At 39.3% G+C, this 25855-nt stretch overlaps 1 protein-coding gene across 1 annotated transcript in view; it reads left to right on the top strand.

Moving 5' to 3' along the window:
* The first annotated feature begins 552 nt into the window (after positions 1-552).
* JAKMIP1 (janus kinase and microtubule interacting protein 1) overlaps positions 553-25855 on the top strand; it is a 121565-nt gene continuing 96262 nt past the window's right edge. The window contains exons 1-2 of the mRNA XM_024204524.1: positions 553-681; positions 15248-15742. Of these exons, the coding sequence (XP_024060292.1) occupies positions 553-681; positions 15248-15742 (624 nt within the window). The remainder of the gene's footprint in view (positions 682-15247; positions 15743-25855) is intronic.

Below are 25855 nucleotides of genomic sequence, written 5' to 3'. Positions count from 1 at the left end.
CAGTTGTGAATGCTCAGCCTCTCTCAGGATCAGGTCCTAAATAAGAAGTGATTCATATTTTTGTAAATATCTGCTCTTTAACATGACAAGAAGGAAATGAATTTCTGGAAAATGGGGTTGAGTGGGTGCATATTTAGATAATGAGGTGTTGTGTGGGGGAAAAGTTACATATGTGCAACTTTTACTTTTCAGGTCTTTGTTTTCCTCCTCTATAAAAGCATAGTATACTGTAACTTACTGGGTATGCTAGAGAAAAGTACTGTACATTTTTATGTAATTGTAATTGCTTGAAGTAACACACATTTGTTTTATAATCCATGATATGCATTTTGTTTGATGTCTCATTCTGTCAAACAGTGCTGCAGTCTAATAGGTCTGTTTCTTCTTCTCTGTTTCTTTCAGGATATGAAAGAAATCAGCCATGATGGAAAAGTGTTACATGCAGGACTGTGTTGAGGACTACTTGAATTGTTAATGTCTAGCACAGAAGGCTGCTTGGCTATTGGTTCAGTGTGGCGTGAGGGATTTTTATTGTAAACTTTAAAAATAACTATGTCCAAGAAAAGCCGTGCCAAGGGAGAGAGGTCCGACATGGAGATAGAAGCAGTTCAGGCTGCTAATGAGGAACTACGGATTAAACTGACCAACATCCAGATAGAATTCCAGCAAGAAAAAAGCAAGGTATGTGTTTGCATGCTCTAAGAATGCTTCGAAGTGGTATGTTCGGTTCTGAACCAGCAGACAATTTGATACCAGTGTCTCTCAAAAATAATGTACTTTCAAAATGAGTTGATATTGGCTTGGATCTGCGCATTGTCCTATCGACTGAACTCTGGCTGAGGGACCGTAGCCAGAATGAAATGAATACAGAGAAAAGTATTAAACAGTGAGGTGTGTAGTGAAATGTAATTGTACGAGGTCCAGTCTTATTTAAAATCTTCATTAATAACCTGCAAGAGGGAGTAAATGTCTGTCTGTTAAATTTGCAGTGTTGCTAAATCGAGAGGTATTAACAAAATGTGACTAAAGGAAATAAAGTGAATGATCAGGAGGTTTGTATCAGAGCTTAGTATTTGAAACTCTGAAAGGAATTGAAGGGGAAGTTGAACTCCTAAGTCACATTCAAAGCATTACACTTAAGTGCATATGCAGAATGCAGACTGACTGAGGAAATTGTTGATGCAGTCCTGATTTGACCCCATTAGGTTGCATGTGTTATTGGCTATTTGCATTTGGAACAGCGGTGTTACTCTTCACACTGTAATTGCTCCAGATATGTGAATAATCAGTGGCATACCCAAGAGATTTTGTTCGTTCATCAATTATATATATTTAAACAGCTGTTAGCATGTATAATTTTATTTCCTTGCAGCATCTCAGAGGTGGATGGACCAGTAGGCTTATTATTAATTCATTGAGGACCATCAGTTCACTTGACTCCCTACAAAACACACTGAATTTTATAGACTGCCAGATCCACTCTAGGTATCTTTTCTACAGTTAAAGGTAGTCTCAGAAGTGTTATATGTAACCCATAGCATGAATAAATAGGTGTGAGATAATCGTGTAAAGAAGAAATTCTGATCTCTATGCTAAATTTTTCACATAGCTGAGTAAAAGATTTCACATACATCCCTTTGCATGCGGATTCAGAGACCTGTAATCAGAGCAAACATTTTATCACTACCCACTAACACTTCCAGGTGGCTCCCGTTGTCTTTTTCCATTGTTATTTTTAAGGTAGGTTTTGAAGCAGAAGCAAAAAATTCTCTCTGCCATTTACAATATATAAAAATGGTCTCAAATGTAACATTTTTTTTCTGCTTGGTCTTTTATCTGAAGACTGTTCTCCACTGGAATGGGAGAATCTTCATAAGATCTTTGGAGTTGATATTCTGCATTAGGCTATCAGCTGGTCTCCAGCTCTACTTCCTCTTCTGTGCCCTCTCTAACTTTCTGAGAGGGTAATGATGCTGGATCTTAGGCTTTGTCTACACTACACAGCTTTTAGCGACACGGCTGTGTCCCTAAAAGTCGGGCAGTGTAAACGCTGTTTGTCGGCACTTTTGCTGACAAAATACTTCCACCCCCTACGAGTAGGGTTCGCGTTGTCAACAGGAGAGCGCTCCTGCCAACAACGAGCCATTTACACTGCCACTTGCCGTGGCAAAACATTTGTCCTTCGGGGGTTGGGGGGGAGTGCTTTTTTGAGCACCTGTGAACGACAAAAGTTTTGTCGTTCAATTGGCAACGTAGACAAAGCCGTAGACAGTCTTCTTATTTTATATAATTAATTTAAATAAAATGTTGCAGATGAAAATCAGATTTGTTTTTTCTTTCGAACAAACTCTTACTCAGTTGCCATAATAAATTCAGTAGGGAGCTGGTGGAAAATCAGAATTTCCGTCCCCTAGGAAATTATGACGTTTGTTTTTCATCACAAATTGGGACAAAATATTGAAATGTTAAAGTTATGAAAGTTATGAAAAACCTAATTACAGAGAGTAATTTTTACTTCTTCTTGCACATTCCTGCTCAGTTTACTTTTAAACTGTGGAGTTTGAGCTGCAGCCTGATCCCTTCTTAATGCTTCTCGTGGATTAGTCAGAAGAATTGGTGTGCGAACAGTGCAGCCAATGTTATTGTTGTTCCCCTCTGCCTCCCCTTCCGCCACAGATAAAATGAGTAAACTGTGATGCTGGGGGTGGTGCAAAGCTTTCTGTGCGGCTTAGAACAACAGGCCAGGAAGCTTGCCAGCCATTCAGGCCCTGTAAACCCAGGGAGAGACTGACAATTGTGCTGTAGCGCTGCTATCCTTTTATAGTTACCTCAGTGCTGCTATGTTTTAAAAGACAATTCTCAGTTTAAATTTCACCATTCTATCAAATTAATCTGAAAAAATATATATATTTTAAAATTTCTCAGCTATTTTGCTTCATTTTCTTTCTTAAAGTAGCTCATGTATACAGGCAATGCCAGTGCCCTGATAGTGTGACTGCTGCATTATTCTGCCATTAGAGACCATCTGCTTTGGAAGTTACCTTAAACTTCTATTCTCCCAGCTGGAGAGTTGCCATCCATGGTTGCCATGGTGGAAACTCTGTGTTTATGAAAGGCAGTATCAGGGATATGTGAATGAAAGAAGCCAGACTGCATTGTCCTAAAATCCAGCACTTCTTTAATGCAGCCAGAGCAATTGCACAGCAATACCTGTATCCCCTACAATCCGGGTGACACCATCCACACTTCATGTCCCCTACTCTCCCTCAAACCACACACCCCTGCCATCCAAGGAGTGAGGGAGGAGATGCTACATAATCAGTGTGTCTAATGGAGGAGTAAAAGGGTAGATGTGAGTAACAGTAAATCTGAAAGGATTAGGCCATACTAGTTGTTGTCAGAGTATAGGGATAGGGACGGAGGCAGAAGATTAAATCCTGGTTCTACTAACGTTAATGGGGCTAGGATTTCACCTAGAGAGAAGTGGGTTTGATTGACGGAATGACCTGGTGTGCTATGTCACCGAGTCCTCTGTACTATCGGATCAAGTACAAGGTTGTGCTGTGTCTGAGATGGACAAGGATACTGCAGGAAATTTGGCAGCATTTTGGTAGCATATGTAAAGTAATGGAGAGTTCTCTATCAAAAGATACCTATCCTATCTATCTTATAGAACTGGAAGGGACCCTGAAGGGTCATTGAGTCCAGCCCCCTGCCTTCACTAGCAGGACCAATTTTGCCCCCGATTCCTAAGTGGCCCTCTCAAGGATTGAACTCACAACCCCGGGTTTAGCAGGCCAACACTCAAACCACTGAGCTATCCCTCCCCCCTCATTTGGATACAGTTGAGCCCTGGGGGATTAATTCTTTTCATGGAGTAACTCAAACTGAATAATGAAAAAAAACTAACTGAAATTAAAGATAAAAATAAACAATTTCAGGAGGCAAGAAGCACTGTTCCTAGAGAACCTAAATGAATGAAATGGCTTTATTGGCACAGAGGTGAATGGAAAAGTATTGAGGCTGCTCAAGAAACAATTCAGTGGCATCTGGAACTTGTATAATGTTAGCTAAGGAAACAGTTTTTTGAGGTTAATTAACTTAATTTAAATCCCTTAAATTTAACTTAATTTAAATCCCTTAAATGTGCTGTCTTTCTATTTAGGGATATACATGTATACATATGTTATATTAATGATTTATCGGAGGAAAAGCCTTCTAAATTTACCCGGGACATAATCATCTCCTAACATCATTAGATAACAAGTTAGAAATGTTCTTAGCTGCTTGTATAATCATTAAGAGGATATATTTCAGTCCCAGATTACATGATGAATTGTGACACTTTTAAAAATTAACTTTAGCATATTTCAATACACTAAAAAACTATGGCTGTTGTGAAACCAAACCTTACCTGAGCCATCACAAACCAGAGTACGTCTCCCCAGTGGGCTGTATTTGTTGTTGAACAACTTAAATTGTTGGCTCCTGCAAATTCACTCGTGTGTGTGTGTGTGTGCGTGCGTGATGATATCTAAAATGAAAGGCAAAGCAGAGAAGAGTGTAGTTCAAGTATGTGTCAGTGTAGATCTGGCCATAGATGCACATGTGCCTTGTGTGAGAGATTGGATTTTTTTTGAATAGCAGTGTCCATCATGGTCTCACACGTTCCCTGTGCCTCCTGATGCTCCCATACAAAGGCATAAAAGAAAGGGTGACCGCCGGTGGCAGCAGGATGGAACCTAGCAAGTCTCTGACCCACTAGTTCTTAGTTTTTGGTTAAACCTTCTACAAATCCTCTAAAAACCTTCATAGCTCATCTGATTTATCTTGACTTATGACTGCTGTGATCATATCTACTTGTCTGGATCAAGGATTGATGGTTAGACCTGCCCCCTTGATATGGCAGACTCTAAGCCTGTGGGCTTCAAGCTCTGTCCATCCTGCGATGAGTTAATCCCCTTAAAATCTGGGCACAGTTAGGTGCCTCTTCTGCTTAGGAGAATCACTTATACTGAGCAAATGTTTGGTGTGCCTGTCATTCTCCACTAGGATAAGAACATAAGAATGGCCATACTGGGTTAGACCAAAGGTCCATCCAACCCAGTATCCTGTCTACTTTGGGTAAGTTATTCCATGATTGTCTGTTGGGTTTTCTTGAAGTATCTGAACCTGACAGGTGGTTAGAGGCAGGATATATTGAAAAAGATGGATATTCTGATTTGCTAGTTGTATGTTTGTGTCTTGTAAACCTACATTCTCAATCCCTAGTAAAATAATGGGGGGGGGGCAAAAGGGGGAACAAGAGAGTACTTGTAAGCATCTGAAGGGAAACAAAATATGAAAAATAAGCAGCAGAAAATTACAAAGAATAAATAAGGCCAGCCTCATTTTGATTATAATGTAAAATTAGTAAATGAAGGGAATACAGTAGATTTGATCATTTGATTTCTGGAACAGTAACACATGATTCAGAAGAAAGGGGGAGAAGGTATATGATCCAAGGATTGACAGACTTCTTTATTGTTAGGAAGAGCGTGTAATAAAGCACATTAATTAAACTCACAGATGGCACCAAGTTGGGAGGTGGTATGGATAGAGATGCAACACAATGGGACCGAAAACCGTTACAAATATTGCTAGGGATAACAATATAAAATTCAAGCCAGTACATCTGGGGGAAGATATTAACACTCCCACACATTCAGTAGGAGGGAGATAATGAGAAGGTCATAATACCAAAAGAGACCTTGAGGTGATGGAGAACAGGAAATTAGATGATATTGCAGTGCAGTATGATATAATTTCTAATAATATTCTAGCCCAAAGGTGAGCTAGGTTCCTCACAATAAATACCCCCATGTGAGATTGTGTACCAGTTCTTAAAATCTGTAGTAAGAAGCCCAACTGCAAGGGCTTAGTAAGAGTCTAGGAAGAAGCTTCACAGTGAAGCAGAGAGAGACAGGCAAGTGGCTTTGAGAATAAGAGGTCCCATTTTCCTTAATTTAATAAAAGTCCCTTCTTCAGTTTTGAGCATAAAGCAACTTGTTCCGTGATTCTTTGACATTGTCACACGACTCTCTTAAAATTTTACAATCCAAAAAGACACCAGGAAGGAGAGTGATAAAGAATGGGAGAGAATAGGGAGAGGAGGAAAGGGAAGTTTTGGGTTGGCATGTGTACATCTTGTTGGGGGTGCTGCAGAGAAGTGAGCAGTGAAGTTGGGTCTGATGAGGAAAGGCGTACAGAGGAGGGTTGATGTGGTGGGAAAAGGATGGTGATAAAGGTCATATAGATAAAAGTGGGTGGCAGAGTGAGGCAAGGCTGACAGGTAAACACGATTGGTGGCAACAAGGTAGTTGTAATTGGAGGTATCTGATGGTGGGATGGAAAGTACGGGTTCTGACATCAGGAGGACTGAGGTGGGGGCAGTGTAGCTGTAAACTTATGGACTGTCTGTTGCTTCTGCCACTTTTAGCCTCAGGTTTGGAATAGAAGCATGGAGAAAGGAGGTGGCTGGTAGAGACTACAGGTTGGGAGGCCACTGAACTTGGTGTCTGGTTAATAGTGGAGAGGCCATGGGAGGCTGGGCAGGCTGCGTCCATTACAGAAAAGTCCTATAGGATTTAATAGAACATTTTCTGTAGGATTTGTGTATAAAAATTAAATTCTATAGGATGGCTAATGTTTTATTTCTGATATTCTATATGGGATCATATACCATGCTCATTATTACTGTAGTATCTGAGTGCCTTCCAGGAGAACATTAAGCAGCGTGACTAAGTTCTGTGATGTGTGGTCTATCATCCTCTACCCAGGGAGAGACGTGTGCAGTGGAGTATTTTGTTCTGGAATTTTAAAAATATGTAATATAATATTTATGTATGTATGCATGGGGCTATATGGTTATGTTAAAGAAGGCAAGGTCAAAGAAATGTGCCTTGCACTTGGAGTGGAAGGTGGTGAAATTTGTGATGGTCCCTAGTTTCTGAGGGAGTGCACCCCAAAAAGCTGTCTCCTGTACAGACAAGATTTACCCTTACTATAGCAAGTTCCATTTTGCCCGAGGAGCAAAGTTGTCAGCCTCGGTCTTCATCTTGGCCATTGAGCTCCTTGAAGATAAGGACTGAGACCTTGAACTTGGTTCAGTATCCTATGGGAAGCCTGTGCAAGGAGCGGAGATAGGTTTGATATGTTTGTGGTACCCAGTGATGCTGAGGAGATGTGCTCAGTGTTCTCTACCAGCTGATCCCTCGGGCCTGAGTGCTACATGCCCAACAATACTGCATTGCCGTTAGGCAGCCAAGAGACGACAACGGTGTGAATAACTGAGGCCAGGCCATTTTTTGCCAGGGGATGAGGTCTCCTAGACAACCAGAGATGGTAGAAAGTGTTACTGGCAGATTGTAGTATGTGAGCACTCAACATCGGCAAGGAATCCAGAAGCACTCCTAAACTATGGACTGAATTGACCAATTGTGGGTGTGTAGCTTCAGCTAAAGGAGACTGCTCCATGTCTGTAAACCCTTCAGAATGCTTTCCTCTGCTTTCTGTCTTGCTTGGGTTGCAGGAATATAACATTTTTAAAAATTAAATCCCATAGGATGGTTCAAAATCTTACAGAAAGGGTATCATTTTCTATTAAATATAGAGGATTTTAGAGTGATTTTTATAGAAACTGCTACATTTCTGTAGAAGCCTATTGGATTAAGTCCTAATAAATTCCATAGAGGGTTTGCTGGCTCAGTGGCTCCTGATGTCCCTTCTAGTCTCTGTAGCTCAGTGCATTTTAGCACCGGAACATCATAATCCACTTCTAGATGATGGATAATTGATCACATCTCTTGGTAATCTGTTCCAATGGTTAATCACCCTCATTTGCAAAATTTGCATCCTATTTCCAATTTGAACTTCCTGACTCAGGGGTTTTTGCTTCCAGCTATAATGCCATAGCAGTATGGTATTCCATTTTAAAGTGCGTCCTGCAGTTCTTGACAATGTATGCTATATGTCATCCAGTGTCCCAAGGCTGAGCTGAGTAATTCCCCATATAGAGACAGAAGGGGAGAGCTTTTAGATTCCATAGGGGTACCTCTTTCTACTTTGCTCCCCTATGTGGTAGGGTTTTTGAGTGTCCTTCACTCTGGCTTGGGTTACTTGGCACTTGGTCTTCATCCTTGTGCCACATACCACCACGAAAGAGATGCTAGAATCACTCCAAAGCAACGTCCTTGATGAATCTCTGCTTTCTCATTCTCCATGGATTCCAGACATGGGAGGCCATTTTGCAGACAGTGTGTGATTGATTCTCTTCCAAGAGCAATTCCTTTCACCATAAAGCCAACTCCTTTGGAAAAGATCAAACAAAACAGCTTCTTTGATTGGACTGGAACAGCTAAAGTTTCAGTGTGATCAATGTGGATTTAAAACAGCATTTCATCAAAGGCTTCCTTGGTGGCCTAGCGACAGCTTATTAGAGTTCAGATCCTCAGCTTAATGCCTCAACCCTCAAGCTGGCATCGGCAAGGTCGCTGCTAGGTAGGCACTGAAAACAATGTCTGCTAGCCAGCAACAGGGTAGAAGTGATGGACCCCAAATGAAGCATTATTGCAATACTGGACCTTTTGAAGGTGGTTACTGGGGAAGGACAAAGGTGAGAAAAAGGGGCAATTTTCTATTAAATGTATAGGCGTTTTAGAGTGATTTTTATAGAAACTCTTACATTTCTGTAGAAGCCTATTGGTTTAAGTCCTGTTAAATTCCATTGGGGGGGGAGGGGGGCAAGCTTGCAAACCTACAATATATTGAATTCCAGAAGAACTGCACTGCAATTTGGCTTTGACTGTCCAATAGCACACAGTTAATTTCAGAATGTTTTCACATTTAATTCAGTAGGAAATTAGTGGGCTCAGCACCTTGCAGAATAGAGCCCTATGAAACTATGAACAACAGTAAAATAAAATTTCAAGTGAGATAACAATAGTACATGTCACATTAATAGAACAGGAGGAGTGTTATTCATTGTGGATATCTTTAGTTAGAAACACTAAGATCCGATCCTGCCAGGTGCTAAGCATCCTTTCATTGCCTCTGAAGTCATTGGGAGTTGATGATTCACAAGAGCATCTCCTGTAAGCTAATCAATTTGCAAGGTCAGGCCCAAGATGCAGTGTTTAGATAGGGCCCAATTCCGCTCCCATTAAACTCACTGAAAATTTTGTTATTGATTTTAGAGGAAGCAGGATTGAGTTTTTAACTGGTTTGATTTGGGTGGTCAGAGGAGAGAGGTGTTGAAAAAAGAGAGATGATAATTCATCCCTGTTCTGGCGTTGTCATTGTAATGTTGTTAATTATAAATCGGCAACATAGTCAAAAACTACTCATTTCAGAGCATTTCACATACTTTAATGTACTAAGCTTTTCAGGATGGTTATTTCAAATAAATGTTCCTTTATTTCAGAGAACCCATGATTTAGTCATTAGTGGGGTATTTGATATTTCCTGTCCTGTTACATACAGTTAGAGGTTTATTAATTAAGTTCATGTAAGAAATCAAGTTAAGGCTCTGGGTGCATGTTAAAAGATAAGAGTATATTTTACTTATTCTCTAAGTTTTGGCTTTAAGGTTTAGGGCATGTCTACACTACAGCCTTAAGTTGACCTATTTAAAGTCCACCCTACCCTCCTTCTGTCGATGGTGCATGTCTTCACCAGGAGTGCTTCCACCGACTGATGAGGGGCGGGGGGGCTTGGAGCCAGGGCTTTCAGTTCTGCGCACCTCCACAGGCTCTCAGCTAGGAGCAGGGGGCAGCCACCTGAGCTTCTCAGCTTTCTCAGCAGGGAGCCTCTGGGCAGCAGCCCAGCTGGGAGTGGGGAGCCAAGGCAGTTAGGTTCTAGGATGGCGCTGTGAAATTGACAGGACGTGAAATTGACAAGACAGTCAACAGCGATGTAAGTAGCATAAATAAATCAGATGCTGCATTGCCCTACCTACACCGACAGAAGCGCTACACCTCTCGTGGAGGTGGAATTATTGTATCAGTATAGTATGGCACTTAGATTGGTCGGACGAGGCTGTAGTGTGAACATTGACATAATTAGGTCAACATAAGCTGCCTTATGTTGACCTAACTGTATAGTGTAGACCAGAGGTTGGCAACGTTCGGCATGCGGCTCGCAGGGTAAGCACCCTAGTGGGCCGGACCAATTTATTTACCTGCTGACGCGGCAGGTTCGGCCGATCGCGGCCCCCACTGGCCGCGGTTCGCTGTCCCGGGCCAATGGGGGCAGCGGGAAGCCGCGGCCAGAACATCCCTCGGCCTGCGCCGCTTCCCGCCGCCCCCATTGGCCTGGGACAGCGAACCGCGGCGAGTGGAGGCCGCAATCGGCCGAACCTGCCGCGTCAGCAGGTAAATAAACTGGCCCGGCCTGCTAGGGTGCTTACCCTGGCGAGCCGCGTGCCGAACGTTGCCGACCCCTGGGGTAGACCATGATAATATTGATAATTTTTAAGCATTTTTCTATTTTTATCAACTTAAATTTTCAATTCCACAAAAGCATGGGTTTTAAGCATCTTTATTTTTACCAATTTAAAATTTCACAGTTGCAGAAAATTTGGAGGGGGGGGGCGGCGTCAGACAGTAATTATTTAACAATGTTGAGATTAAAAAATTGAGACTTTATAACCATTAAAACACAAATTGTCAACATCACATTGTCAAAATATACAAAGTAAACATCCTTAAATCAAACTCTAATAGTTCTGAAGCAGCATGTTTCTTAATATGCTTATCTGTAAAGTTTGGTTGTTATTGATGGAAATATTTGTGGTGTGTGTGTGTGTGTGTGTGTGTGTACATACAGTGAAATCAACATTTACTAACCTTTATCAATAAAAATCTAATCCTTTCAAATCTACTCATGCTATAAACTTTTCCATATGAAAAAGTGTTGGAAGCTTATTGATCAGACTGCCGGTAGCTGGATCAATGCAAAGATAACCTGGAGCATAGAGATAAGCTTTGTCCCTCATCTGCAGGGAAGACTGACATGTCTCTGAGATCCGAGCACAAGTTATCAAATTGCAGTCCATCTGTATCTGAAAATATGACTAATCACATTAGAATGGGTGAAATTGCAATATTACAAAATAAATAGTTTTATTCATTATTTTTTTGAAGCTGATAATATTTAAAAGTATCAGTTTCTTTAGTATAATTTAGCTAGCATTGCTTCTAAAGAAATTATGGAAAGGTACAAGCTTTTCTTCATCGTGTGTGATTTTAGTCCTGCTGTGTAGTCTGTCATATAACCGAACGTTCATTAATCTGGTTTGGAAATGCATTGTGTGAACCATAGCCTCTAAACCGCTGTCGACTTTAATGATGATTGTGTCAAGTGTGGTCAGTACAAAGCCGGTATGTTTACCGCTCTATTCACTCCCTGGTTTTAGTAGAAAGTATTGCTTCAAAAGTCCGTGTTTGTTTATGATGTATTAAACTGCGGTGTATTAAAACAATGTTAAAATTACATATTTATCACCTTGAATTCTCAGGGGTTTTCTTGGTCCTGCTTCCAGGCTAGGGGGCTCTGAGGGAAGTGTGCGATCTAGGTATTTCAGCAGTCAGTGTGCAAAGATCCAGTTTAGAGCAAGATGGGATGAGTTGTGCCTCTCAGCCTTAGTGAGCAGTCTGTTTTCTCTCTCTCTCTCTTTCTCTCTCTCTGGTTCTTATGTGTTAAAGTTCTGGATTTGAAGAACTAAAGTAATGTTATGTTGCAGCCTTCCTGAGAATTTTAAGTTTTAGTTAACTTCTCTGTTTGTAGGCCTTGAACATGACATAATTATTAATTGAATTCTAAGTTGGTAATCCAAAAAGTTGTCCTAAAGTGATCTTGTTTATCCAGGATGGCTGTTGCTGTTACTGTGAGAGCTCTGCTATTGTTTGAGTGATTCACATTTAGAGCCTGAGCCAGTGCCTACTGAAGTCAATGGAAAGACTCCTGTTGACTTCAGTGAGCATTGGATCAGGCCGTTTGTGTGCTGGCAGAAATAAGTGAAGCTGGTGTACACATTTTGTGTAATAAAAATACAGACTGGAGATTTTAGTTTTTGGGGAAAGCTATTGTACTTGATTTAAAAATGACCTTAAATGGATGGCCATCCTCCTGGCCATCATAACGGACAATAGCTCATGGTAGGAAACTTAAATGTCTGACAATATATTGTATAGGATCATTATGGCAAGAATGAAGTATTTTTAAAATTTAAGTTAAAACGAGAGAAAAATATAAACATAGTTCAAGTCACGGTGAGGATTTTAATTATTTTTATAGAGGATAAAACAACATATATAACTTATATGCCTGATCAGTCTGGTTTTGACTGCAGCTCTGATTACTATGAAAACTTTGTTTTGATTAACAGACCCCAACAGTTCCATTGATTGTTTTATTTTGTCTTTCACATGTGCAAATGGCTTGTAAAGGGAAACAAAGCTGGAATCACATATTCTTTAAGTGTGTAGTCTGTGGGTTAAAGAAAATGTTTGTCTTTCAGACATTGTCCAAACCTAAACATATACAGATTAACATAAAAATGTATAAAACAGTCAAGGAAGAATGACCTTTTGCATTTTTTTGCCGAAAATCTAATTATTGCTTTGGCATCATTGTTATATCTACATGCATAGGCTAAAGATTTAATTTACAAAGGCCAGTGGAGTAGAAGTTCAAATCAATGATGTCCAGGGTGAAAAACACCTTTTTTTATAGGCTGCTGCTGTCTTGACAGATTTGTCATCTTCAGTTTATAGTACATGGGTCCATGCATATGTGGAACTGTCTCTTGAAATAAAAACAATTTGCCCATGAGACTTAGGCCACTAAATCCAAAAGGCATTTTTGAAAATGGGACGTAGGCTCCTAAGTAACTTCGGCCCTCCTTGCTGCTTCTGCCGGCTTCCTCTCTGCTCAGTCATTTGAGGGTAAATGCTGTTTGGAAACATGTATTTCAAGACTAATTTCTCAGTTGTTAATAAATTCTCTCGGAAGCCACCACACTCTGGACTACTTTAGGTTAAAAACTACCCTTCACCTACAATATATGTAGAATAAGACTGTATTTTAACTACTCTGTGTCTCGATAAATTGTTGCATCTGATTTATCCATGGGACAGTGTTGGTTTTCTTTGTTTTGTTTTAACAAGATTCCATGAACTTTTTTTCCATCCCTAAAAAAATAGCTGTGATATATTTAAATCAGTGTGGGATTAGTCCCAGTTGTCAAATTTGGATGCCTAAATCAGTCTCTATTTCTACATTTGGACATTTAGATTAGTGGATAGGTGAACGAATACCCAATCTGAGGTCTAAGGTTTATTTTAAGCCCACATGCAGAACTAGGTGGCCTTACATAAGCCTGGAAGTTTGAAACCTGGACTTGTTGATTACAGTCTTGGAAATAAATATCATCCCTATCAGCTACAGAAGATGCAATTACATATGGATAAAACGTAATTGGGGTAGACCAAGATATGTGATCTATTTCCAGTAATGAGATATATAATTCTGGGGCAATATTCTTTTCTCTTTGCATCTATTAGGCAGGTTCTTGGTGTAAGATGATAGTGTTGGTGCAGTAAAATCCTGCTCTAACATACCTGGTTTAGAACTTTATTGCATGCCTAGCTTTGGATACTGCAGTCATGATCAGTGTTTATTCCATTAATAGTGGTTTTACTCACTTTCAGTGTTAGATTTTCTTTCCCCTGCTGTGCAATAACCTCATTCTAGCAGAAGCACCATGTGGTATGCATGTTTATAGTGTCATTCAAGAGCACACGTCTTTGAATCCTCTGCGGCTCGGTAACTTTGCATTAGATTACAGAATCATATGCCATGACTATGTTGTGGCATTCATTGTGATGGAGATAGCAGGAGTGTGCTACTGACAGTGATTATGTTGGACTATATTATACTGTGCCAAATATGCTTCTGTAGGGGAAGCAAATTTACCTCTGGACTTTTTTCTGAATTAGTGTATAATTCCACATAGAAAAAGCATCACTGTTCATGCAACCTGCTGAGTGTCATTATAATGAGGTTTCATCACAGTGTGCATTGATATAATAGGATATAAACCTGCTTTTAACCCTTACAGTCCTTGGCCTACATTTTAAAAAGTGTCTAGTGCTTTTCGATGCCTCAATTTTTAGGTGGCCAATCTGAAACACCTTGAAGGGGCCCGGTGTTCAAAGAGCTGTGAGTACCAGGCATCTGAAAATCAGGCCTCTTTAAGGTGGGAGTCTCAAAATTAGTAAATGAAAACACAGGCCCTAGTCTTCAGCTTTTACCTCTGAACTCTCGCCCTACTGACAGGAGGCTTTCCTCCTTCCTAGTTGCTGCTCCTTTCTTCATCCCTTGAAGGAGAGATTATTTCTCACCTCCCTAGCAGTAAGATGAGGAATGGTGGTCTTGTAGTTAAAGCAGTGGACCAAGACTCAGGAGTTCTGGGTTCAATTCCCTGCTCTGTCACAGACTTCCTATGTGAATTTAGGCAAGTCATTTAATCTCTCTGCGCCTCAGCTTCCCAACTATAAAACGAGCATAATATTTTAATGATTTTGAAATTCTGAAACAATATGCACACCATAGAAAAAGCAAATAAGTTATCCACCACTCCATCGAGCACTGGAATGCTTCCTCACATTCCCCCACCACAAACAAAGAGGCTTCCTGATTCTCCATAATTCCAGCACCACTCTCCCAATCTGACTCATCTCCCTAAACTGGTTCCAGCCCCAAGGGAGCAGTCAGGAACTGGCAGCTTGCGGTGATTGGGCCACATCAAGAAAATAGGCACTGGCAATAGATTTTGGTGGAGGGAGTCAGGAGAAAACAGGATTCACTTTTCCTGAGTCATATCTTGCCATGCCTTGTAACAGCAAGAAATGATCAGCCAGTAGAGTGCCCCCTAGTGGATTGCCAAAAAAAACAGGAAATTCTCTAGTTTTTTTTACAGGTTAAAAGAAAATATGCCAGTTTCCTAAGGGTGAAAGTATATTAGATTTTGGCTGGAGAGAGGCCCAAGCTACAATGTTTGGATCCAGATGCAAACTTTCCCTAAGTTTGAGGTGCTCAGATCTAGTTTTTCCATTTTATAGCAAGGGCACCTGGGATGGTATGTTTTGGAGAGTCAGCATCATGAGCAGTCATGTTAAACTGAGTTTTATTTATTGTTATGTTCCAGGTGGGTAAACTGAGAGAGAGAATCCAGGAAGTCAAGCAAGAAAGAGAGCAGGAGCAGCACAAGCACACCGCCTACATCTCTGAACTGAAGGCTAAACTCCATGAGGAGAAAATGAAGGAACTCCAGGCTGTCAGGGAGCTGCTTATCCGGCAGCATGAGCAGGAAGTAGCTCGTATGGCAAAAATAAAAGACAGTGAAATTCAACGCTTGCAGTCTACGGTGAACGTGCTGCGGGATGGGGCAGCTGACAAAGTGAAAACTGCATTGCTAAATGAAGCCAGGGAAGAAGCTCGGAAAGCATTTGATTGTGAACGTATAAAGATGCAGCAGGAGATATTAGAGCTGAAGTCTGGTAAAAAGCAGCTTGAAGAAGCTTTGAACAATATTATGCAGGCAGATAAAATGAAGGCTGCTGATCTGCGCACGGCTTATCAGTCCCATCAAGATGAGGTTAATAGAATAAAGCGTGAATGTGAGAGGGATATCCGCAGACTGGTAAGCTTAATTAAACAATAAATATATTTCAGTTTACAGCAGCTATTAGAACATTATTGTGCTGCCCATGAAAGATATTAGAGTCCGGTTTGAAGTGGCAGATTTAATCGTTTGTTGTTTGGATAATAAACACCCTATTCTCACTTCTTTCTTTTCCTGCAGCACAGAGGAGTATTGGCTCCACCCCAATCCACTAACCACACCCCTGTCTACAGCATTACATCCTGTCACATAAAGAGAGTGGAAATACCAAACCCCTGCAGTGTGTTTCCGCTCAAGAGATCCAAGTTATTGGGTAGCTTTCTCTTCCTCTTTGCCTGAAATTCCTTTCCTTACAAGACCTTCTCTATTGAAGGATTCAAGATGTGTTCACTCTGCAGAGCAGAGGTTCCCTTTCTGTGATGGACGTGCTAGCTACTTCAGATACAGCATACGTGCTGCAACAGTCTGTCCTTGTGGGAACCACTCTGGCAGAGTGAAAAGAATAGTCCCTTCTGCTTCCAAAGTATTGTCCATATCACTCACTTCTTGAAGTAACAAGGATTGTTGCCCCTTGTCTCTTGTTCTTGATACTCCTTTAAAGGGTAGAGGTGTTAGTGTGGGCCCAGGTTAACAGAGCTTTTCCTCCGTCATAAAGTTCACCATAGGCAGTGGCCTTCCCCTTATGAACAAAACAGAAGTAAAGTAATGTATCCAATCGTACTGATCCAAACCACTACATTTTACACTAGTGATACTGCAACGTTTGGGCAAATTACGACACAAAGTAGACTTACAGTAATATATAATGAAAAGGCCGTTCTATTTGGCATCATGATATTTTCCATGTATGGAGTGTTGAGATTTGGTTACTAAAATTAATTAACTTTCAGTATGATAATAAGAATGCAAATACCATGCAAGATAAATTATAAAAGAGGAATAGTCTCTCCTTTAATGTTAAGGAAATTCTTTATTTCATCTTGTGTCAAGACCAGAATTTGAATGGAGTACAAAACAAGGACAGGTTAGTCATTCTATGCACACACAGACATGCTCTCTCCCACTCCTTTAGATAAATGATGGCAATGACAAGCTACAGACAAATAACATTTTATGGTAGTAATTGCAGTCTAAGGCAATAAAGCTTATAATGCAGTTACTTTGTCCCTTAAGTAAATTGGTTATTGACAGGCTATTGGGCGCTACAACTTGCTAAGAATGCTGTAAAGATTGTCAGGCCTCAGACTTTAGTGAGCATAATTACCCTTTCATACTTCTTTCCCAGTCCCTAAAAATCTGGTAATCCTAAAAACAGTTCTACAAAGTACAGGAGTTGAAATCCAAATTATTCTAAGTGATCACATGGCATAGAACATGGAACTCTGCATACTCTGTCTCCATGAGAACACAAGGTTCTTGTTGATTTCTGTATCCTTGCTTGGGAGAAAGCAGATAAATAGTGCTAGGGGAGGGAGGACACAGCACATACTGCATGTGCACACTCCCTCAGAATAAAACAATTTTACATCTAACATCCTTGGCAGTGTCCTTTTTTTATTATTTGAAGATCAAGTTTTAAATAGGCAGAATAGTAATAGAACAGAAGCAAAGTCAGTGCTTCTGCAAGATTGTCTGAACAGTGAGGATCTGACAATGATTATAGAAATGGCAAAAGCCTGCAACATTACTCATATGTATCATTTGTAACATAACCAAAGTAAGCCCCACCCACAACTGATGGAGCCTCTTGGTCTTCTCTGAGTGAGAACTATAAGACACCCTTCCAGCCTCATGGTAGTTAAGATTCTGCAAACAGAATACCTAGTCCATCTTGCTCAGGTTGCCAACAACTGAAAACATCTTGTTATTGAATTACAATTAGGCCAGAATTTTTACTAGCACAAAATCAGTTGGATAAGCTCCATTCAAGTATACAAACAAGACAAAACAGAATTAGTGGCCTTTCTTAAATACTTGGCAGAGTCTCAACATATGAAATCGGTTAGTTCTTCTGAATGGGGTTAGTTCCATAGTCTTGCTTCAGTTTTTAGTTTAAATAGCAGCTCGTGGTTGGTGGTGAATTTTTTTTTTCTTTTCATTGTAATACTTCCTCCTAACTGTGGAGACACCCCAAATGCCTTTCCCTTTTTCCATTTGTCAAAAAAGAATGTTTGCCTGCTTTTCCAGTGAAGGTCATCAATCTGATTTGGGTGTGGGAGGATATTTCATTTATTTCCCTTTTTCTGCACAAGCATCAATAACGTCAGCACAAGTCTGAAAATGAGATTCAATTTGTGCACTGTCTGCTTTCATGTCTTGCTGTTTAGCAACAGTACAGAACACTGCACTCTAATAAGGCTCACCCTCTGCCTTAGAGCCAGGACTGGCCTGAGAGTAAAGGATCAAACTCAGGATTCAACAGGGCCGCTCAGATGGGTGGGGGGCAAGTGGGGCAATTTGCCTCAGGCCCCGGGCCCCGCAGGGACCCCCACGAGAATATAATATTCTATAGTATTGCAACTTTTTTTTTTATGGAAGGGGCCCTCAAAATTGCTTTGCCCCCTGAATCTTCTGGGCGGCCCTGGGATTCAAAATCTGACTGCCTTATAGTCATTTAAATGTAACAAGGTTCTGGGCAAATACATGCTTTATCTTGATGAGGGTTTTCTCGTATATGGTAAAAAGCTAGTCTCTCCATAGTTATTGCTGAGGCTCACTTCCAGTTTTCAAGACTGATTTTTGACACCCTCAAGTAATTTCAGTCCAAGCATTTGGCCTCCCTTGTTTGCAACCAGGAAAACTAATATGAAAGAAGATAAGACAATATCCACCCATTATCTGTCGATCATATTGGCTATTATCTGAAAACAAGCAGACTGTACATACAATAAAATTAAGTTATATTCATTTTTTATTGAAGGTGTGGACCTTGCAAGCTGAAATGAAAATGAACTTTGAAAACTGGATAATGAGCTTTCATATATGTACAGATATTATTAAAATTAAATTCTTCACATAAGCAATGCTTCTGTAGACTCCTACTGACCTATAAAAAGTACAATGATAAAGTAATATTTAAAAATAAATTCTGTATAAAATTTTTGCTCATATATCAGTGTTATTCATGTACACCTTTACCCTGATATAACGCTGTCCTCGGGAGCCAAAAAATCTTACCGCGTTATAGGTGAAACTGCGTTATATCGAACTTGCTTTGATCCGCCGGAGTGCGCAGCCCCACCCCCCCGTAGCGCTGTTTATCGCTTTATATCCGAATTCGTGTTATATCGGGTCACGTTATATCGGGGTACAGGTGTAACTGATTTCAGACAGGAGCAATAGAAATGTTTTCATTATTTAAAAAAAAATTCCTATGGAATCTGTTTTTAAAAAGCAGACATTCTCTTGCAAAATGTGGAATCCAAAAACTGCAGCTCATGTTAGCTAATGTATGAGAACCTGAAAATGAATTTTACCAGAACAAACTAGAGAGATGAAACTGGAAAGTTTTTTCATTGCCCTAGCAGAGAGAAATACAATGAGGAGACAACATGAATAGTAATACGAAAATTAGCTGCAATGTATGTATTTTAAAAAATGTTACCTAATACTGTATTATATCCCTAGTCTAAATTATCTAATATATCTAAGTACTTATATTTCCCCAGTCACCGTAGAATGTGAACAACATCCAAATGGTTAAAATTAGAAATAATAATGTTTATACATAACTCAACTATCAAACATCTTTAGTAAAGTGAAAAATACAAGCTGCCTTCTCTGGAACTGTAGACTATAATTTTCAATCAGATGTGCACAAAGCCACGTTTGCACTTTTGTGTATATGTAGCTTCAATGTGGAAATCCTCTGAATTGTAGTTGCAAATCAGGGTTGTGCAGGCATGCACGCACCTACATGCATAACCCCAGTGTGTGTGTGTGTGCGCATTGGAAGTTTTGCATATCTAAGTTAAAGCAAAAGTATCCGTGTAGTTTTGCACATGCCTGTTCGAAAATGTCAGTCCATGCTGAAAATCAAAAGGTGCCCTTTACCAGCGTTGACCTTTGGATATTGACCTGATCTTGGGAGGTACATACCTGAGAATAAATGGTAATCTATATGTCAGACTAAATTAAGCTGCTTAAGAAACACTATAATGAAAGCAGAGGAATAAAATAAAACAAAATAGGCTTTACAATAAGCTTAATTAAGGCCCAGTATGTTATAATGGTTATCATGAGGCTTAGCAAGGACTAGCAGTTAGCATAAATTAGTATAAATATTTGATCTAATGTCATAAGGTTTGTAGGAGCTTTTGCAATATGTAGCTTTTGATAAACAAGTACTACTCAGAAAGACGAAACAACAGATTTGGTGGGATTTTAGTATGTGTAATCATGAATTTAACCTCACTGATACACTAGAAATATTGGGAAAGGTATTTATGCACATGCCTGGTGTCAACAATTGGAACCCCAGTTATGGTTTCCCAGACAGCCGTACATGGACTAAAGGCCAGAAAACAATCTAAACATGATCCCCAGACATGCGTGGTCAGGAAAAGGGGATATAAAATATGGTGTTTGGTTAACCTTTAGTTGGGACATCAGGGATGACAGAATGGCAGAAGTCTTAGTACTGTCAAGCCCACTCATACTGCTCTCCACATACTGTTCTTCCCCCTTTTCTCTTCTAAGGGTGTCCATAAGGCTGTGAGTATGCACAGCATAGGGGGTTGTTTGGTTATCTTTATCTTGCTTTAATATATTTTTCTATGAGTTCTATTTTACTTGTATATTTTAAGTACTAAATAAAGTTCTCATGTTTCTGTGCAATTCACCAACCTCATCTCTGATAATAAATGTATGTAGCTGCCTGAGTAAAGAACCTGTTATTAGTGACTTGTGTAATTTGCACCCGACATTTATCAAAAGCTACACCAGAGAGAAGTCCACCAGCCTATTTAGTTTCCAGATTGTGCTCTGTATTAACAGCCACATTTCTAAGCAGTTTTTCCTATATCTATCAGTGCACACACCTACAGCATAGATTGGTACTGTAGAAACTTAATAGAACTTAGATTAACACTGAAGACAAAACGTTCTGTTTACTGAATTGATTATACAGCAGATTTTACTAAAATTAGTGTTTTACTCAACCTAAACTTTTCAATTATTAATTTTTAAAATATATATCTTAGTTTCTCTTACTTGAGTGTCAACTAAGGCTTATATTTGATTGGCATACCAAATTTTATAATTTGGTACCAAAATGTTTAGTGAGATACACATTTTGTATTAAATCATTCTGAGCCACTACAGCCAGACACTTGATGAGTTTTGTAGCACAATCCAAACCATTTTTGTTGACTGTATAAAGGAGATTACCATTATTGTACTGTATGATTGGAAAGAACAAATACAATTTCATTCATTGTGAGTGTGGGGATACAGCTACCAGCAGGACCCTTATTAGACAGAGCAAACCTCTCTATGCTTTGTGTTAAAATACACAGTGGATGCTTCATGCTGCTTCCTGTGGAAAATAATACAAAAGATAGTCATTACAAATGCATTAAATTGATTTTGTCACTCATTTTGCACTCTGTTCATTTGCTGTACTATTTTATTAAGAGGGAAACTGAGTATTGGTCAGTTGCATTTTAGGCGATAATATGCATAAACTTTGGGACAAGTTAGGCACACAGTTAGTGTGTGTGTGTGTGTTGAATGAATGTTCATTTTTTTCTGTTCCATGCTGAAGGTAACTAGACTTTAGTTTGTTTTTGATAGGTATTGTAATTCCTTTAATAGAAAAGCCCATATAAAGTCAGAGTTTACAATCCTTTCACATGCAAAACTCCAGTCAAACTTGGTGAGTATTATGTGCATGTAGTCCTACTAATTATCAAGTCCCGAAAACAGCTCTGATTAAAGTAAATGGAAAGACTCTCACTGATTTTTATGAGAGTAAGGTTGGGCCCACAGGGCTTGATTTTCCATGCATTGAATCAATGGCAAAGCTCCTGTTAACTTCATTGGACACAAGATCAAGCCCATATTAACAAAGATTGGAATATTGAACATGAAATGAATTAGGATTGTTTGTTGCTACTGTATAACCATATATTGTGATAACCTCACAAAACTGGTTGAACTGTAATGTGATATTACTTCACCTTCATCCCAGTAAGGAAAAAAAAATCCTTGCTGCTGTTAACTGAATCAGAGCAGAAATAGCTTCTTTTCAAGAGCAGCATTGATCAGCTGTGCGCCTTTGAAGCTAGATGGCCAATTATTAAATATCCTTATTACCTCCAAGTCCAAAAGACGTAATTATATGAATTAGGAAGAACTTCCACTTCAGATCCTGTAATCTTATTTTTATATTCCCCAATTGTATGTTTTCCAACAAACAAGAAGATATATAATATAAATTAATAACATCAGTGCCTTCACAGAGAGTAGAACTGGCCAGAGAAACTTTGACAGAACCTTACTGCATCAGAATATGTAGTTTTGTCAAAATTGAAATGCGTTGCAAAATCAGGTAGATTTTTCTGGAATTTCATTTAGATGAAAGCGGAGGAAAAAAGTTCCAACAATGTTGCAACATCCCTTTTTTACATTGTCAGAACAAAAAATTTCAAATTTGTATTTTGAAATGACTTTTTGTTTTTATTTTTTTAGTTTGTATTCTATTATACGTTATAATACAAACTTGTACATATAAAAAGTATAAATTGAAGTGAAGCTTTTTGATTTTGTCAAAATAAAACCTTTCAATTACTTGAAACAAATAAATAAAAATTTGGAATTTTCCTCTGCGGCGAATTTCAATATTTTCAGTTTTCATTACATTTCGTAATGAAGCTAAATTTCAAAATCCTTCCTGAAATGGAACTGCCATTCTCCACACAGTTCTAACAGAGACTACTGCGTTTGTCTGTAACAACTCAGAATAATAACATGCGTATCTGTTGCACAGGTAATCAGAATCAGTTTAGAAACTTTTGTGTTCTATCCAGTTTCTTAAAGGGATAAAAATCTTGTAGATTGATACAATGTGTTCAGAGAAATCTTTTCCCCTTCTGATCTCTCAGGTAACTATCTTTCATGTAAAAACAAAATAACACAAAAACACCACTAGCAAAAGATTAACTCTCCACCAGAAACAAATGTTGTGTTTCATCCTAATCACCTTCTAAGAAAATACTCCAGTCTCCTAATTTTAGGGAGCCCAGCATCTTCACATTACATGTGTTAAATTGCACCTTTAAGGTACTGCCCACACTGATGGTGGTATAGAAGCACCTTGTTCCTGTAAAAACTCCAGGAGTATAGGGGGTCATCGGCCACTGCACCACCTTTTGACAAGATGCACTATGCACACAAATCCTGAATGCAGCCTGCACCACTGCCTTTGAAGAGCAGGGAAGGGGCTCCTCTTGGCATTCTCCTCTCTCTGAAGCAACAGTCTGCACTCAAGATTCTTGGTCCCTCTCGGTGCAAGGGCTACAATTGTGCCTTGCCCCTGTACAGGAGTACAAGGGAGTTTGAAAGGGGATGCTCCCAGGGTCCACCCCAATTTATGCAGTCATGCAGGGCTGAGCAGAGTGGAGTCCCTGGTGTACTTCTCAGAGTCTTTCCCTTAAACATGTATGTCTCTCTCTCATGCACAGCTGCTAATGTCAAGTGGTAGCCTTCTGCTGTGGATCTTGCCATCTGTTCCAGAGACCTTCTCACAGTTACATTCCAAGGATAAACTAACCTTCTGCAAAGACCTTACTTCCTCATTCGGCATTTCATTGTTGCAATTACTAGTTGTCTAACATTCTGAAGATTTTTACCCTTCAGCCCAGAAGCTAAAGGATAAAACATTCCACCATGACATTTTTTACCATGAACCCAGCAGATCCAGTTGCAAGCTCCTATATTATGACTTAAGTATCCCTTGTTTATTCTTAGCATTCACACATAACACTGTCAAGGCTGGCAGGCCTGAAAGGTGACTCATCTTTCATATCTCTTTACAAAGTATGTAATTCTTTATACTTCTTTCTTAACAAAAATGAATGAAGTAATGAATGAAGTACTTAGAATGAAGTATTTTAAGCCAAGGAATCTAGATAGAAAACTCTTAGTTTTAAAAGTTTCAGTTGTTCTTCCTACCTCATTTCATTTTTCCCTGCCATGATCAGTAGTAGTTTGGGTTTCTCTAACTTTGAATATCTTTCTCAGTGAACATAAGAATTGCCATAATATATTGGAACAGTGGTCCATCTTTTAGTCAATATCCTGTTTCTGACAGTTGCCAGTACCAGTTGCTTCAGAGAAGTATGCAAGAATCCTTGTAATGAACACTTGTGGAATAACCTGCTCATAGGGAAGTTTCTACAAACCATGTCAGCATGTATACTCTTAAAGCATAAGAGCTTATATCCCATCTTAAAAAAAGAGGGGGGATGCTAGTAAAATGTTGGTTAAAAAAAATTTAAAGCACTGCATGACTTGGCATTCAAGTCACAAAGGGACTTTTGGGCACTTTTAAAAATGTTACTGTCCATTTTTTACTGTTCCTAGATCTTGGCATTAGATGCTCTTATTTGTATTAGCAACAAAGCATACTTTAAATACATCTACTGTAGAGAATGTCTGTTTCTACAGTCATTGTCCAGTTCAGTTCCCCACTCCATATTTTGTGTTCACAACTAGTATTTATAGAATAATAGATGGCAGAACTGAGAGACACCATTTAGGTCCTCTAAGCTGTTCCCTTGCAACATAAAGGACACTGTTCTTTATTAATTCCTCCTTTAAATGTTTTATCTGAAATCCACCTCCCTTCTTTGGTAGTCTCATCCAGCAACTAATCCATCTCACTGTCAGAGTATCCTTATTCTTAATCTCAAGGATGTAATGTAGAGAAACATTTGGCTTCTGGGAAAAGCACTGTATATTCTGTTCTACAGTTGGCTTGGAGATTGCTTTGAGATGGATGAGTAGAGAGGAAGATGCTATACTTGGCAGTGCAGCAGCTGGCTTTTTCCACTTTGAAAAACTGAGCATGTCACTGTCTTGATAAATCTAGCTTTTGATTCCCTGGTAATTTGTCTTTCAACTTTGAGAGGCTAAAGTTCCTCTTTTAAAGGTCTCTTTCTTAACCTTATTGTTAGCCATGCAAGTATGAGATATTTGCCAAAGGAGATCTTCTTCAGCATGGTTGTATTGAGTCTCATTCATGTTTGAAAGATGAATATTGTCGAAACATTCATTTCTGGTTGTTTCTCCCAGTGGTTGGGGGAAAATACCTGTTCTTAGAAAGCCGGTTTTGATGTTGACACAGACTACTAATGCCATCTCATCACCAAAATGATAAAAGTAATTGCTATATTTAACAATAACCATTTGACAATGCAACAAACATGCTTTAAATATAAATTGGAAATGATATTTTAGAAAACTGTAATTTTAACCAACTGCACAGGATTTACTCTAAAATTACACTGGAATACCCTATGCTATGATTTTGCACTGATATACCTCTGTAGCCACTGATGGGTGACCCCTCTTTTCCCCATAACACTACTTTGGGGGTCAGGGTGTGTAATAGATTATAGTTATAATCAAAATGAGTAACTTCAAACCAGTTTGAATCCAATGATGCCCCACCTCTTCCCTGCCTACATCTGTTATGTGCAAGTGCACTATACACTGTTGTGTAAACGAAAAGATTAGAATAGTCTAAAGCCTTCGAATGCCATTAGAATGTGAGCAATGGTGAGTGCCTATATCATCCTGTTATGTGGCTTAGTTGCAGGCATCATTCTTGATCTGCCAAACTGAAAAAGTGTCTTTTTGAGCTCAAAATCTAACTACCCAGTTTGGAAAGAATCTTGTCAGTCATGTAATGCAATCAAATTCAGAATCCGTTCTGGTGAATGCATGTTACTGTAATGGAACCACAGATTGTGGCTCAAATGCTCAAGCATTGCAGGGTTTTTCTTGTGGGGAGGAGAGATGATGCTTACTCATTTGCACCAGCATAAACCAGGAGTAAGTCTATTAAAGTGAATAGTGTTACTGTCGGAGAAAAACTGAGTTCTCACTTTTTGTTTGGGTACAGCAAGT

The sequence above is a fragment of the Terrapene carolina genome, unplaced genomic scaffold, assembly GCF_002925995.2.
Source record: "Terrapene carolina triunguis isolate 2854851 unplaced genomic scaffold, T_m_triunguis-2.0 Scaffold66, whole genome shotgun sequence".
In the NCBI taxonomy this organism is placed as follows: domain Eukaryota; kingdom Metazoa; phylum Chordata; order Testudines; family Emydidae; genus Terrapene; species Terrapene triunguis.
This window is presented reverse-complemented; position numbering and strand designations above follow the sequence as displayed.